The 15,895-nt window shown below is 40.1% G+C and overlaps 1 protein-coding gene across 3 annotated transcripts in view; it reads right to left on the bottom strand.

Annotated features, from left to right (window-relative positions):
• The window catches only part of ASAP2 (ArfGAP with SH3 domain, ankyrin repeat and PH domain 2), a 136,764-nt gene extending 121,943 nt beyond the window's left edge, over nt 1–14,821 (bottom strand). For all 3 annotated transcript variants that reach the window (XM_060787840.2, XM_060787853.2, XM_067468546.1), the window contains exon 1: nt 14,246–14,821. In XM_060787840.2, coding sequence (XP_060643823.1) covers nt 14,246–14,371 — 126 coding nt within the window. In that variant the 5' untranslated portion in view covers nt 14,372–14,821. The remainder of the gene's footprint in view (nt 1–14,245) is intronic.
• Nucleotides 14,822–15,895: the final 1,074 nt, after the last annotated feature.

Raw genomic sequence — 15,895 nt, 5'->3', positions numbered from 1 at the left:
TTGGTCAATGAGCGGTGTTTTTAATTGAGTATTAGTTGTTTTTTATATGCCTATATGCTTTATTTAATTGTATTTTAATTTTTTTCCATTTTATGTTCTGTTTTTTAGGCACCTTGTGTCATGTGTAAGCTCCAAGTCCCTTTGGGGTGATGGTGGCAGGATACAAGAATAGTTATTATATTAATGAGCATAAACAAGAAAACAATACTAAATGGAATTGACTGCTTTTTTAAAATATGTAAATTTCTTGATGCCAACACTACACCCAGATGGTGAAAAATATAGTGATAAACCAATCTAACTGCTCTAAATTTGTATATATCTCAACACACAGAATGGGAAAACGTAATGCTATAAATGGCCCCAGGATGTCTAGTAGAGTTGACCAATGCTGAGAATCACTCTCTTCAAGAAACCTGACAAACTGGTTTTTCCTTTGTGCTTAGTCTTAACCGATCAGCACATCTAGGATCAGGAATGACTCTCCTCCAGATCAAATGTACTTGCCTGAACCAAGTAACAAAGAAACGTGATTTTTTGAACTGAATGGATGATGCACCTCCATTCTCCATGCTACTATGCAGCATAATATGGTGTGTTGTTGTTGTTAGTTTACTGACACAAAACCACAGTATGTCATAGCAAACAAGATTTATATGCTGGATTTAATAATAATAATACTTTGGCCACATCATGAGGAGACAGCAAAGCCTAGAGAAGACAATTATGCTGGGGAAAGTGGAAGGAAAAAGGAAGAGGGGCCGACCAAGGGCAAGATGGATGGATGGCATCCTTGAAGTGACTGGTCTGACCTTGAAGGAGCTGGGGGTGGTGACGGCCGACAGGTAGCTCTGGCGTGGGCTGGTCCATGAGGTCACGAAGAGTCGGAGATGACTGAACGAATGAACAACAACAACAACAACAAGTTACTTATTAATTATTATTATTATATTGATTGAATTATTATTATTATTATTATATCTGCAAGGAATGTTCAGTAAGGAGGAACTTATTTTGGTGCAGCAAATTGAATCAAATGCATCAAGATCCCTATTCAGTTTATGTGTATCCAATACCATACATTCTGTAACTACACTTAATGATTCATCAGCTAGAGCACAATTTAGGAAAGTTATACACAATTGCAAAGCACTAGGATTTGTCCTGCCTCACAGATGGATTCTGTCTTTCTAGGTTTTGCTAGAATCTTATTGAAAGGAATCTGTAAATATCACAAGTTTACAAGTGTGAATCTTTCTAAGAATCTACATGACCAGTATAGAACATACATTATCAGTGATATCTCACACGAAAGATCACCATGCTAACCCATGGCTTATTTTAGCCATAATTTATTGCTTGAGTCACAAACTGTTCTGCAGTCGATCAAAGAATCCTACTTGATCTTCCTGTTACCTGTCTGTTTTCCACCCACAGTTTGTGACTAGTCCTTTGCTTGTGGCTGTGCTTTGTCAAACCCAAAATTCAACAATGTACAACCTAGGTTATTATTATATACAAATTCAGCTTGCGTGTGCATTAGTCAACTCTCCCCTCTGTTATACACCTGCAATGTGGTGTGGGTCCAAAGTGGTACTTTACAAAAGTGCTGGCATTAACACTTCATAATGATGTCCACAACAGAATATTTTCACAAAAATTATGATTATCAGTCCTATTGTTAACTGATGCTAGTAATAGGTTTTCACTAATTCATAAATCACAACTATATTTTTCCTAAAAGTTTCCACAAAATACAAAGCATAGCAAAGTACTGGCATAACTATCTAATATCGATAAGTTTTGTTTGGGTTTTTTGTTTGTTTTCTTTCAGTAATTAGGTAACTGGATGGTCCACACCATCCTATTTGTGGTAGAGAAAGCCGGACAACCAAGCAAGCAGACAGGAAGAAAAATCAATTCAGTTGAGTTGTGGTTCTGGGAAAATATTCTGTGGATACTGCTAAAAACACAAATAAATGGGTCTGAGAGCAAATCAGGCCTGAATAATGAGGTTATCATACACTGACCATACCATGAGAAGACATGTCTCACTAAAAATGCCTGACAATATTGTGGGCAGTGGGAAAAGAAGAAGGCCCACAGTCCTTACGGATGAACCCAGGGCCCATTTACACAGGTCACAGACCCCTAAGGGCGCATGAAGTCGCTTTGTGGTATCTACATCAGGGGTCCTCAAACTTTTTAAACAGAGGGCCAGGTCACAGTCCCTCAAACTGTTGGAGGGCCAGATTATAATTTGGAAAAAAAAAAAAGAATGAATTCCTGTGCACATTGCACATATCTTATTTGTAGTGCAAAAAAAACCCCACTTAAAAACAATACAATAATTAAAATGAAGAACAATTTTAGCAAATATAAACTTATTAGTATTTCAATGGGAAGTGTGGACCTGCTTTTGGCTGATGAGATAGGATTGTTGTTATTACTGTGTGATTTCAAGTCGTTTCAGATTTAGGTTGACCCTGAGCGAGAGCCGGGTAAATGACCTTAGAGGGCCGTATCCAGCCCTTGGGCCTTAGTTTGAGGACCCCTGGTCTACATAATATATGGGACCTTTTTGCCCTCAAATGGTAAGTCATTTAACACAGTTTTGCCTAGCATTAGGTAAAGGCAGAGAATGCTATAAGTATGAAAAACAACAAAAGTGACTGTACAATGGGACTGAGCCAGATTCAGCCCAATTGGACAGTGAGACATGCAAACACCATAGCAAAATCCAGAAATGATTCAAAGCAGCAATGCTTCAGACCAGCTGCAAATTTTGTGGGCCAAGGAGATGGGCTCTGAATAGGGAAGCCATGGCCCAAGTCGGCAAGACCTAAGCAGAGAGGTTGAGAATAGGGAGACTTGAAAATTTCTCATCCATAGGTTCGAAATCAACTTGAAGGAAGCTAGTGACAATAAATTACGTCACCGCTGTCTTATTTGTGGTTGCAGCATCACCTAATGACTTTTTAAACTAGGCAGCCTATTGAACATAGTTAGCATTAACAATAATATAACCCATACTGCTAAAAGACAAAAATGTATACTCTAATCTCAACCCAATTGTTAATGAACACTAGAGAAAATTCAATGGAATTATACAATTGTTGATTTATAAAGTTTTCACATATTTTAATGGGTCTTCTTTAGTTGGTATTAATGTTTGGATTTAGTCATAGAATCAAAGAGTTGGAAGAGACCTTGTGGACCATCCAGTCCAACCCCCTGCCAAGAAGCTGGAAAATTGCATTCCCTATGACTTCCTCTCACATACCTATACATGGCTATCATTTCTCCTCTCAACCTTCTCTTCTTCAGGCTAATCATGCCCAGCTCTTTAAGCTGCTCCTCATAGGGCTTGTTCTCCAGACCCTTGATTATTTTAGTTGCCCTCGTCTGGACACATTCCAGCTTGTCAACATTTCCCTTCAATTGTAGTCTTTTGGAAGCAAAAAAGGACTCTTGTTCAAGTCATTTCACAATCTCAGAATGAACAATTCAGAACTGTTAAGGGTTTGCTAACTTTGCTAAGAAATTCACACTAGTAGATTAACAGGAATAATACCAAGACAGGCTTAATTAATGCAGATCTGTATAATGTTATGCTCCCTTAGTGAATAATCTTTGGCAAAACATTAATTTTTATTAGCATCACCCCCTACTTCACAGCATAATGTAACAGATTGTCTAGACCAGTGGTTTTCAACCTGGGGTCCCCAGATGTTTTTGGCCTACAACTCCCAGAAATCCTAACAGCTGGTAAACTGGCTTGGATTTCTGGGAGTTATAGGCCCAAAACATCTGGGGACCCCAGGTTGAGAACCACTGGTCTAGGGCAATGGTTCTCAACCTGTGGGTCCCCAGGTGTTTTGGCCTACAACTCCCATAAATCCCATCTAGTTTACCAGCTGTTAGGATTTCTGGGAGTTGGAGACCAAAACATATGGGGATCCACAGATTGAGAATTACTGGTCTAGAATAAAGGACATCTTGGACAACCTAACAAAAATGTTATTAAGCATTTAAAAATCTAGGGTAATTGTTGGAGTAAAGCATACTGGTTGTGGTGCCTTGGAACCACACTGCAACCCTTAGTAGTAGTAATTTGGAACAGACAGATAAGTGAAGCAGGAATCCAGCATGCTTTGTCTGAACAGCCTGTTCTCCCAACTATACAGCAACAAGCTTCAAGCATCCTTTCAAGAGCAATCCCTCCACGCTTGAAAATTCTAATTTATCACCACACCAGAACTGTGAATGATGTTCATTCACAAATCAGGATGTTCTGGTGTCTGACTCATGAGATTTAAAAAAAAGAAATCTCATGATGCTAAGCTGCAAAGTGGCAATTTGAATGCACTCTTTCTTTGCCTCTTGTCCTTAACAGACTTTACAACTCAAGCCACAAAGGAAGAGCCTTCAGCAAAACAGGTATCCGTGTTACGACGACAGTAATAGGACCAGCAGGACAACAGAGCAGAGCTTTCCAAACATTTCAGGTTCATGACACGCATTTTAGACATGCATCATTGTGTGACACAATAACTTGGCTTTACAGGACACATACGTAAATTGTAATAACAAAGTAAACGGGGGAAAAAACATATCTACTGAAAACCTTTCATTTATATTTTTTTTAATATATGATAATTGCATACATTTCCAAGATTTATATCATTTCTCACTATGCTCGCAATACAGTTTGGAAAACTCTACAATAGAGGATTATGTTTTAATTTTGGACATTGCTCTGAAATACGCTTTAGGTCCAACCTATCTTCGAGATTGTATCTCCTTCTATGAAACGGCACAGGCCCTAACATCTCCGTCTCAAGCGCGGTTGGTGTAGATGAAAGAGGGTCTTCTCGGTGATGGCCCCCAGCTTTGGAACGCCCTTCTTAGAGAGATTAGATTAGCCCCTACTCTCCAAGTTTTCCGAACAAATCTGAAAACATGGCTCTTTAAACAGGCCTTTGACCATGTCCAGTATCTAAACCGATTAATCCAAGGACTGGCCTATTCGTTTTCCTCTGCACTTTATGGTTTATTCAATTATTTTATATTCACAGTTATTACTGTGTTTTACTCAGTCTTAATTAGTATGATTTTATATGATGTTTTATGTATTTTGGTTTCAAATTTATTTTGTAATTGTCTTATTGCTACGTTGTTGTTGTTCATTCATTCAGTCGTTTCCGACTCTTCGTGACCTCATGGACCAGCCCACGCTAGAGCTCCATCACCTCCCCTAGCTATGTACTTGTTGTATATTGCTATGTACTTGTTGTATATTATGTATGTTGCACCATTGAGTGCTTTTGTGAGCTGCCCTGAATCTCTTCGGGGAGATAGTGGTAGGACATAAATTAAGATTATTATTATTTGAAACAAAATATGAGTCCACAGCAAATAAGATCACTCTGCTGGCTGTTGTATTGGATCACACGTCAGACACTTAAGATTATTATTATTATCATCATTATTATTTATTCAAATGTTCTCCCTGAATTCTGAATTAGATATATGTGTATGCAAGAGAAAGAGACAAAAGAATGATTTCTCCAAAATCATAACCAACACTGATTCAATTTTTTTTAAAAAAATTAACAGTAGTTCAGTCAGTTTCAAAATGTGTCAAGATAAAAAAATTAATATTGATAAGCCACTTAAGAGAAGTATTTTTAGGGCTTGCATAAGAAGTAATCTGTTTGAAGTGAACCACCTAAAGTTCCTTTCGGGTTTGAGAAGGGTGGTATACAAATACTGCAAATAAATAAATAAGTTTGGGGGAAAAATCTTTGTATTTCCTGGAGGTGTGCTGCTTCAATATCACAAAAAACACAGCTTCAAAATTATAATCTTCTCTGTGTAAAACTGAGATGAGGCAAAAAGGCCTGGTCATAGGTCACGCTGCCCCCCTCCAAGGTTTCCTCTTCATATGGCAATTCGCTTCCACGTCAGTTAACCTTGGGAAAAGAGAAGGGGGAGATGGGGTCTGGAAGAAGGAAGGCGTCCTGAAAAATCCCATCCTGTTAATCCACTGTAACAGCAGCTGTTGAGTAAACAGCATGTTTACTCCAATGTAAATCTCACAATTTCAACAGCGCATGCTCTCGGCAGCTGACCCTACTTTTTCAAATACAAGGTTTTCTTTTCTTTCTTTTTTTAAACTACACAACAGGTTTCATTTTCAAACAACTTCTTTGTCTTTAAATATATATACACACTGATTTATTTTTTCGAAGGCTAATTAGAACAGAGCAGCCCAAGAGCTAATTTGTGTGCAGGAGAGAAACTACATCTAACAGCAAAACAGTCATTCTGCAAATCTGGACAAGCTAGTTTGAGCTCAACAACTCTTGGTGGTGGTTGATCTGTATTTTTGTTAAGTGGCAAACAAGACTGAAACATCTGAATCCACCATAACAAAGCACCCTGGAAAACACCACTTTACAATAATAACTGGGCACTTGCTATGAAGCCTCCAGAATGTTAACAACATAAAATTATATGTTTGACAGCATAAATGGACTCTGTTATGAGGGAGACTCCCAGATGTTGTTCTTCACATTTTTAAAAATGCAAAGCAACATTATTATTGGCATATAAGAGAGATACAATCAAACCATATTTGAGCACATCTCAGCATGTGTTCTATTGTTGGTGGAGTTTCTTGAAGTTTCTGGCACACAAAAGTTTTTGCCTTCAACTGAACTGTCACCTTTTTACGAACTGACCTATCAGGAAAAGCTATCTAAAACCCGGGAACAAACCCAAATAAAAAATCCTGTGATTTCCAAGTACAAACAGACATTTGAAAATGCAGATTTTCGGCTCTGAACAAGGAAATTCCCATACCTGAAAATCTCACGTTTCTTTCTTTTTGCCATTCATAGCAATTGCTTCTGCATTTACAAGGAACAGCATTTGGCCACCCGCCTGTCTGCTGAGGGAGCTCCTGGGATAAAGGTAATGTCTGGACGGGGCCTAGGAATTTCTTGGTTCTCCAGAGTAACTCTTTAGTCAATTCCCACTGGAAGGTGCCCACTATAAATTGCACTGGAGAATCTAGAGATTCCCAGAGAGGTGTTCTTTCTAGGAATACTCATGTGCTCCAGTTTATCTTGACAGGCAACTCCAATACAGTGACACTGAAGGACCTAAAGATCCCTAGAGAGAACATTGTTATCAAATCTGCAAAGGTGAATCCCACAAATGTGGAAGGCTAATTGTAGTTCAATTATCATTTATTCTTTACTTTTGCAGCTGTAAATACTAGTGAAGGCACATGAAGAATCCTAAGGTAGTGTTTAATAACGATTCAACAGCAAGGATGGTGTATATGGGGGGGGGGGGGGAAGGGGTCTAATCTTCCTTGAGAAAATGCTGCGAAATTCATAGGGTCACCATAAATCAACAGGTAACTTGAAGGCGCATACATACAAAATCTAGCGCTACATCTTTTCACTGTTGCAAGTATTGTGTATACAGGCAGCCCCCAAGTTACAAACATCTGACTTATAAACAACTCATAGATACAAACAGGAAGAAAGAGAAATCCACCCCTCAGGTTGGAAATTCACTCCTCTAAGAGGTATCATGGGGAAAAGGTATTCCAACAGAAGCTTTATCACTAGTTCTTGTTTCCACAACACACCACATTTCTGAAAATCCAATTATCACAGGGACAGAAGTGAGTGAAATCTTCTGAACAGAGGCACAGACAGCAAAACAAACATGACAGGGGTGTTAACTCTTCCCTATGCGATCCAAAGCTAAAAGAGAGATATATATTTGGCTGGAGTTACACTTTAAAATGTATCTGTTCTGACTTACAAACAAATTCAACTTCAAAACAAACCTACATAACCTATCTGTAGAGGACAGTTTAACTAGGTTTCATATAACAAACGTTTTTGTATCTGTGGGGCAACAGAGGTAGAGGATATTACACATGTACTGTTTAGTTGTATTTTGTACAAGAAAGAAAGAGAGAAATCAATACCTCGGACAATTCATCACACAGAAGACTCACTGGGATCCTCATATCAAAACTACATTTTTAATGGCTGGCCAGAATGCTAAGATATCACACCAAACAGTGCTTTTTCTACATAAAGCAACACAGCTGAGAACTGCGTATTTGGAGGCGATTGGGGTAAAATGTAGGAGTAATGCAGATATCTGAACTGGATAGCTGGTCTATTTAACCTTTGTTTTAACCTTCGTCCTTAACTTCGGTGGTATGGAGTTTTACCTTGGCACTGATGATATTTTTAATTATCTTTAACTTTTAACTTAATCAAGTTTTAATTGTGTTTTAATGTATGTTCACTATTACAGGAGTTTTAGGGCAATGATTAGTATCTATTTGTGTATTTTCTTGTTTTTTTGTCTTTTACTGTTGATATGGCCAGTGGACTAATCAATAAATTTCACTACTATCTGTAGAGGTTCTACAATACTGGGAAATCTGCACCTTTCACTTGTTTTGTCTGAAATGAAAATTTAAAACACTTGCAAGCCAGGAGTCTGCCATACATCTTATGGTATTATGGACATGGAGAAAAAATTATATGACATCAACACAAGACAAACCACACAGAACAGATTCCCAAAACAGTGGTCAGGGATGTAAGTCCTTTGCTTTGGAAAGAGATGCTTTCTGGTTCCTGGAAAGAGCAGTGAACACCATCCTTCTCCAAGATAAGGGAGTCAAGATAAGGATGGCAAGAAACACCTCTTAATAGATAAAACACAAACATAATCTGATCTGGAGTTATCCACCTTGTTGTGTGCCCTAAATCTAGGAAGCACGTTTTTTTCAGATAAGATAGCCAGCTTCCCATGTACTGTATACTTACTTGGGAGTAAGGTTTTGCTGGTCCATTCAACGAAGTAGCACTTATTTCCAAGTTGGACTGCTTACATTTGGACTGTACAGGGACTAAAATATAATCCCATATCTGTGATTTAATTTGTCCACGTCTGAAATATCCACTTAGATATTTTCTAAGTTGTCCAATACAACTTTGTGGTATCCTTGGGCCACTAATTCTTCATTTCAAGAGGGTTCATTATTATGAGTGGTTATGAATGTCTGGTAACCTATCCCCTACAGAAACAGGTGTCATACTGAAGTAAACTCCCAGCATCATGCTGTACCTAATGGGCAAAATGTTGAGGACAAGTCAAATATTAACTACCCCATATATTCATGTACAAGACTGGAAATTGTAGGCAAAAAAACCAACCCAAAAAACCTGGGTCAACTTATCAATGAGTTAGTGAAAGTAGAGTACAGTGGAAACTTCTACAAATAATGGAACCATCCTCTTCTCTGTGTAGAGTGGCAAAAGGTGAAAGCATAGTCCATCCCAGGACAACCTAAAAAAAGCACCAACACCTTTTACTTTCTCCACCATGGTGATGCCTCTTGCTTTTTTGAAAGTCTGGGTAGAGTCCAGGTCAGACTGAGCTCCTGACATTAATAGTCTGGCTTGCTGTTGTCCTATGCAGCCCAAAAGACAGTCGTGTCTGTCAAGTAGGAAATTTAGGTACCGTTTGATCCGTGGAGACTAATTTAACTAATTTACGACACCATAAAACCTTCCATCAGCTTGCATAAAAATGAGGAAGTACTCCATCAAGGACTCGGTGTCACAAGTGGACAGTGAAGTGACATCTCCCCCGGTGGCCGGAATCAAGCATACCCTCATGAAGCCAGAAAGCTGGCTTAAATTGCCTCTGTGTATGTCTATATATGTTGTATGTCTAAACGGCATTGAATGTTTACCATGTATATGTGCATTGTAATCCACCCTGAGTCCCCTGTTGGGTGAGAAGGGAAGAATATAAATACTGTAAATAAATAAATAATAGAGAAATTGTGGCAATTAGGGGTGACTGGCTGCTCAAGTCTGTGCTTGCACTTTCCCCTCTCCATGCAATGACTCTCGACATATCGAAATCTATAATTCTGTCCCCAAAACCTTTCATTGACTGATACATGAGGACAACTTATACATGAGTATATATATCAGGATTGGGCAAACTTGGGCCCTCCGGGTGTTTTGGGCTTCAACTCCCACAATTCCTAACAGCTTATCAAAGTACAAAACACCTGGAGGGCCAAGTTGCACATGCCTGGTATACGTATATGGTAACTACTCATTATGCAATAGAGTTAACCGAAACCCAAGCAACCAGAACTTTCAAGTAACCAACAAAAAAAAAATCAAAAATTACCAATACTGCATCCACAAAGCTGTTTCTCAAATACAGTAAAAGGATGTTACATTAAGTTAAATTTGTCTTAATTTCCTTCAATTGCTGTATTTCAATACTGATACCAAGCCAATGCAGAGTTTGCAGTATGATATAGTATGGGAGATACAGTATTATGTCTATTCTATTTCAATATCACTATCAATGAAGTTTATAATATATATAGTATGGGATATATAGTATTAGGCCTATTGTATTTCAATATAACCATCAAGTAAATACAGAGTATATATAGCATTACACAGTATGAGATATACAGTATTAGACCTACTGTATTTCAATATTAATATCAAGTCAATACAGAGTTTATAATATGAAGGAATGTGGAATATATAGTATTAGACCTACAGTATTTTAATATTAATACCAAGTCAATACAGACTTCATTTTTAAAATGATATAGTATAGCAAATATAGTAGGTTTACTGTATTTCAATATTAGTGTCAAGTCAATACAGAGTATATAGCAAAATATAGTATGAGAGATATATATATAGTATTTGGCATACTGTATATCAATATTAATATCAAGTAAATACAGAGTTTCTAGTATGATACAGGATGAGATATATAGTAGGCTTACTGTATTTCAATATTAGTGTCAAGTTATTTCAGAGTCTCTGGTATAATATAGTATGAGATGCAGGTAAAGGTTTCCCCTTGACATTGAATCTAGTCGTGTCCGACTCAGGGAGGTGGTGCTCATCTCCATTTCTAAGCCAAAGAGCAGGCATTGTCTGTAGACACCTTCAAGGTCATGCGGCCAAAATGACTACTCACATTTGCATGTTTTCGAACCGCTAGGTTGGCAGAAGCGGGCCTAACACCAGGAGCTCACCCAATCCCGCGGATTCGAACCACTGACCTTCCGATCCTCAAGTTCTGCCACTTAGCAGTTTAACCTGCTGCGCCACCGCGACCCCATAAAGTATGCTTACTGTATTTCAATATGACTGTCAAGTCAATACAGAGTTTCTGGTATGATATAGTATGAGATATATAGTATTAGGCCTACTGTATTTCAATATTAATATCATGTCAGTACAGAGTTTCTAGTATGATATACACTATGGGTTATATAGTAGGCTCACTGTATGGCAATATTAGTGTCAACACAGAGTTTATGATATAGTATGGGGATATATCATATTAGGTGTACTGTATTTCAATATTAATATCATATCAGTACAGAGTTTCTAGTGTTATATAGTATGAGATATATAGTAGGCTTACTGTATTTCAATCCATATAAATAAAAATGTAATGTTCGTTTGTGTGACTAGTATAACTAAAAAACCACTAGGCGAATTGACACCAAATTTGGACACAGTACATCTATCAGGCCAACAAGTGACCGTCCTCATAAAAACACTGAAAAACACAGCGGAAGAGACTTAAAAAGCAAAAAAAATAATAAAAATACACTACAATGCATGCACATAACCACATTGTTCCCCTTGACATTAAGTCCAGTCGCATCTGACTCGGGGGTGTGAGTGGGCTGTTGGTGCTCATCTCCATTTCTAAGCCCAAGAGCCGGCGTTGATTATAGACACCTCCAAAGTCATGTGGCCAGCATGAATGCATGGAGCACCATTACCTTCCCGCTGGAGAGGTACCTATTGATCTACTCACATTTGCATGTTTTCGAATTGCTAGGTTGGCAGAAGCTGGGGCTAACAGCGGGAGCTCATGCTGCTCCCTGGATTCAAACCTGTGATCTTTCGGTTAGCAAGTTTAACAGCTCAGCAGTTTAACCCACTGCGCCACTGGGGGCTTCGGCATAACCACATGTGTATTTATGCATAAACACATATACACAAATATATACACACACAAAACACATATACGCAGAAAGGGCCACAGCAACGCATGGCAGGGGATGGCTAGTATGAAATATATAGAGTATATAGCATGATAAAATATGAGATATATACTATTAGGCCTAATATATATACATATTAATATCAAGTCAATACAGATTTTCTAGTATGATATAGGATGGGATATATCTGTATTACTGTATTTCAATATTAGTGTCAAGTTATTTCAGAGTTTATGGTATGATATAGTATGGATATACAATATTAGGCCTACTGTATTTCAATATTAGTATCAAGTCAATACAGAGTTTATAGTATGATAGAATGTGGAATATATAGTATTAAGCTTACTGAATTTGAATATTAATATCAAGTCAATACAGAGTTTATAATATGATATAGTATGGTATATATAGTAGGCTTACTGTACGTCAATATCAGTGTCAAACCAATACAGAGTTTATAATATGATATAGTATGGTATATATAGTAGGCTTACTGTACGTCAATATCAGTGTCAAACCAATACAGAGTTTATAATATGATATTGTATGGTATATACAGTAGGCTTACTGTACGTCAATCTCAGAGTTTATAGTATGATAGAATGTGGAATATATAGTATTAAGGTTAGTGAATTTGAATATTAATATCAAGTCAATACAGAGTTTATAACATGATATAATATGGTATATATAGTGGGCTTACTGTAAGTCAATATCATTGTCAAGCTAATACAGAGTTTATAATATGGTACAGTATGGTATATATAGTAGGCTTACCGTATGTCAATATCAGTGTCAAGCCAATAGAGTTTATAATATGATATAGTATGGCATATATCGTAGGCTTACTGTACGTCAATATCAGTGTCAAGTCAATACAGAGTTTATAATATGATATAGTATGGTATATATAGTAGGCGTACTTTACGTCATTATCAGTGTCAAGCCAATACAGAGTTTCTAATACGATACAGTATGGGGTATAAGGTTAGGCCTATTTTTAAGAGGAACTCTCATGCAACCAGAAACTACAATTGTCTGGTAACTATAAATCTACCAATTAACAGCTGTATGTATATATATATGTATATATATGTATATATATGTATATATATGTATATGTGTGTGTGTGTGTGTGTGTGTATATATATATAATGAAGGAAACACAACCAAGTGTTGAGCCAGCCTTCCAAACCCCACAAACCAAAATACATCATAGCTCTAAAACAGGCATGGGTAAACTTGGGCCCTCCGGGTATTTTGGACTCCAACTCCCACCATTCCTAACAGCCTGTGGCTGTTAAGAATGGTGGGAGTTGGAGTCCAAAACACCTGGAAAAGGAAGGGGCCTGAGGCTGTGAGGAATGGTGGGAGCTGGAGTCCAAAACACCTGGAGGGCCAAAGTTTGCCCAGGCCTGCTCTAAAACTAAAGGAAGCTAAACTAGGAAAACACTATCAGTTTAGAGAGAGAGAGAGAAGGAGGGCACTGAAATGGCCAGGGAGTGATGTGCCCAATACAGGTGGATACATGTTGAAGTGCAATTTTGGGAGGGGGGGGGGTGGGCAGGCAAAAGGGGCTGGGCTCAAGCCTTTGTGGCAGAATATTGGTATTCTTATTCCTTGCCAAATAAAGGCACCCCAAAAAAACAAACCAAGCAAGAAAAGGCGGGCAAAGGGGAAAGGAGGCGAAGAGGAAGGAGGGAAGGAGGCTGTGCCAAAGAGGGGCACCTTCCCCTCTCTCTTCTCTCTCAATCTCTCTTTCTGTCTCTCCAAGAGGGATTTGCATGTAGAAAGGTGCCTGAGATCTGGGCACGGGGGTCCTCTTTTGTGCCCAATTTGGGGGGGGGGGGGAGAAAGGGCAAGGAGGGAAAGCGAGGGACACCTTTCCCGCTCCACTTCCCGGGAATGCGCCAAGAGGCACACTCCCACTTTGGAGAGAAGGGAAGGAAACCCAGGGACACACTCTATCTTTCCCTCTCCAAAGGGATACATTATACACAGCTTTAGACAAGACATGAGACTGCACAAGAGGAGAGCCGGGCCGCCTCCTGCTTCCCCCAGGCCGGGCGAGGCTGGCTTTATCCCGCTCCGATCCCGCGTTTCCCTTCTCCCTCCTCTCACCTCCTCGATGGCGGCGACGGTGTTCCGGCACTGCGCCATCCGGGTGGTGAAGTTGGAGGCAGTGGGCGCCTTGTAATCCTCATTGGTCTCGGAGACGAATTCCGACACGGAGATCTGGTCCGGCATGGCGGGGCTGGGAAGGAAAGAGAGAGAGAGAGACAGAGAGAGAGAGAAAGAGGGAGGGAAGGAAGGAAAAGAAGGGAAGGGAGAGCGGGGCGGCTCCAGCAGAGGAGGAGGAGGAGGGGAAAACAACGAGAAGAAGAGGCTGGGAAGGAGGAGGAGGAGGAAAACTCACATCGCTCAGCAACCCAAGCGCAAAGGGGTTTAGGATGGTAGTAGTGATAGTGATGGTGAGGATGAGAGGCACACACACACACCAGGAAATGCCCTACTTTCGGGAGGAAAAGGGGGAGAAGAAGGAGGGCGATCCAGACACACAGCCCTCCCTTCTCATCCTTATGATCACCACCAGGAGGGAAAAAGAGAGAGAGAGAGAGAAAGAGATTGCCGAGCAGACAAACACTCCGCCTCCTGGAAGGCGCCCAAAGAGACCCACACTCTGCACACACACACACACACTCTACTACACACACGCCCACCCCACGAGGCGGGGAAAGAGGACACACCTCCCTGGGGAAGGGGAAAAGGAAGGGAAGGGGAAGATGGGGAAAGGAGAGGGGCTTCTTAGCACAAGGCAAGATGGGGGAGATGCGCCTAGAAAGAGAGATGGGAAAGGATCTCTCTGTGTGTGTGCCTGGCTGTGTATAATAGTGTGTGCGCGCTTCTTGTGTGTGGTGCTGGGGAGGAGCTGGTGTTTCCTCTTGCACCCACCTCCATTTTATTCTGGCTGCAGGAAGGGAGGGAGGGAGAAGGAAGGAAGGAAGGAAGGAAGGAAGGAAGGAAGGAAGGAAGGAAGGAAGGAAGGAAGGAAGGAGGCAAGAAGAGGCGCACTGGCTCTTAGAAAAGGACACCTCTGGGGCTCCCTCAGTCCCTCTCTTCTTTCTCTCTGTGGCCAGGTAATGCAGGGCTGATACTATGGTTCTCAACCTGTGGGTCTCCAGGTGTTTTGGCCTACAACTCCCAGAAATCCCAGCCAGCTTGTAGGATTTCTGGGAGTTGAAGACCCACAGGTTGAGAACCACAAGGTAAAGTCCAGTTGAGTGGTGATTGGTGCTCATCTCCATTTCTAAGGCGAAGAGCCGGCATTGTCCATAGACACCCCCAAGGTCATGTGGCTAGCATGATTGCATGGAGCGCCAATACCTTCCTGCCAGAGTGGTACCTATTCAGCTATTCACATTTGCATGTTATCAAACTGCTAGGTTGGCAAAAGCTGGGGCTAACATCAGGAGCTCGCTCCGCACCCCAGATTTGAACCTGCGACCTTTTGGTCAACAAGTTCAGCAGCTCAGCGAGTAAACCCTCTACGCCACTGGCAGGTCCCACTGGTAGACCATATAGTGTAGTTCAAACAGCATTGTATGGGCCTGACCACATTGTTGTTTTTTTGTTCAATTGCTTCTGACTCTTCCTGACCTCCTGGACCAGCCCACACCAGAGCTAACTGTTGGCCATCGCCACTCCCAGCTCCTTCAAGGTCAAGCCAGTCACTTCAATGCTACCATCCATTCATCTAGCCCTTGGTCGGCC

This window comes from Anolis sagrei, chromosome 1 (assembly GCF_037176765.1).
Source record: "Anolis sagrei isolate rAnoSag1 chromosome 1, rAnoSag1.mat, whole genome shotgun sequence".
NCBI lineage: Eukaryota > Metazoa > Chordata > Lepidosauria > Squamata > Dactyloidae > Anolis > Anolis sagrei.
The sequence above is the reverse complement of the archived record's forward strand: the minus strand, read 5'-3'. Positions and strand labels throughout refer to the sequence as shown.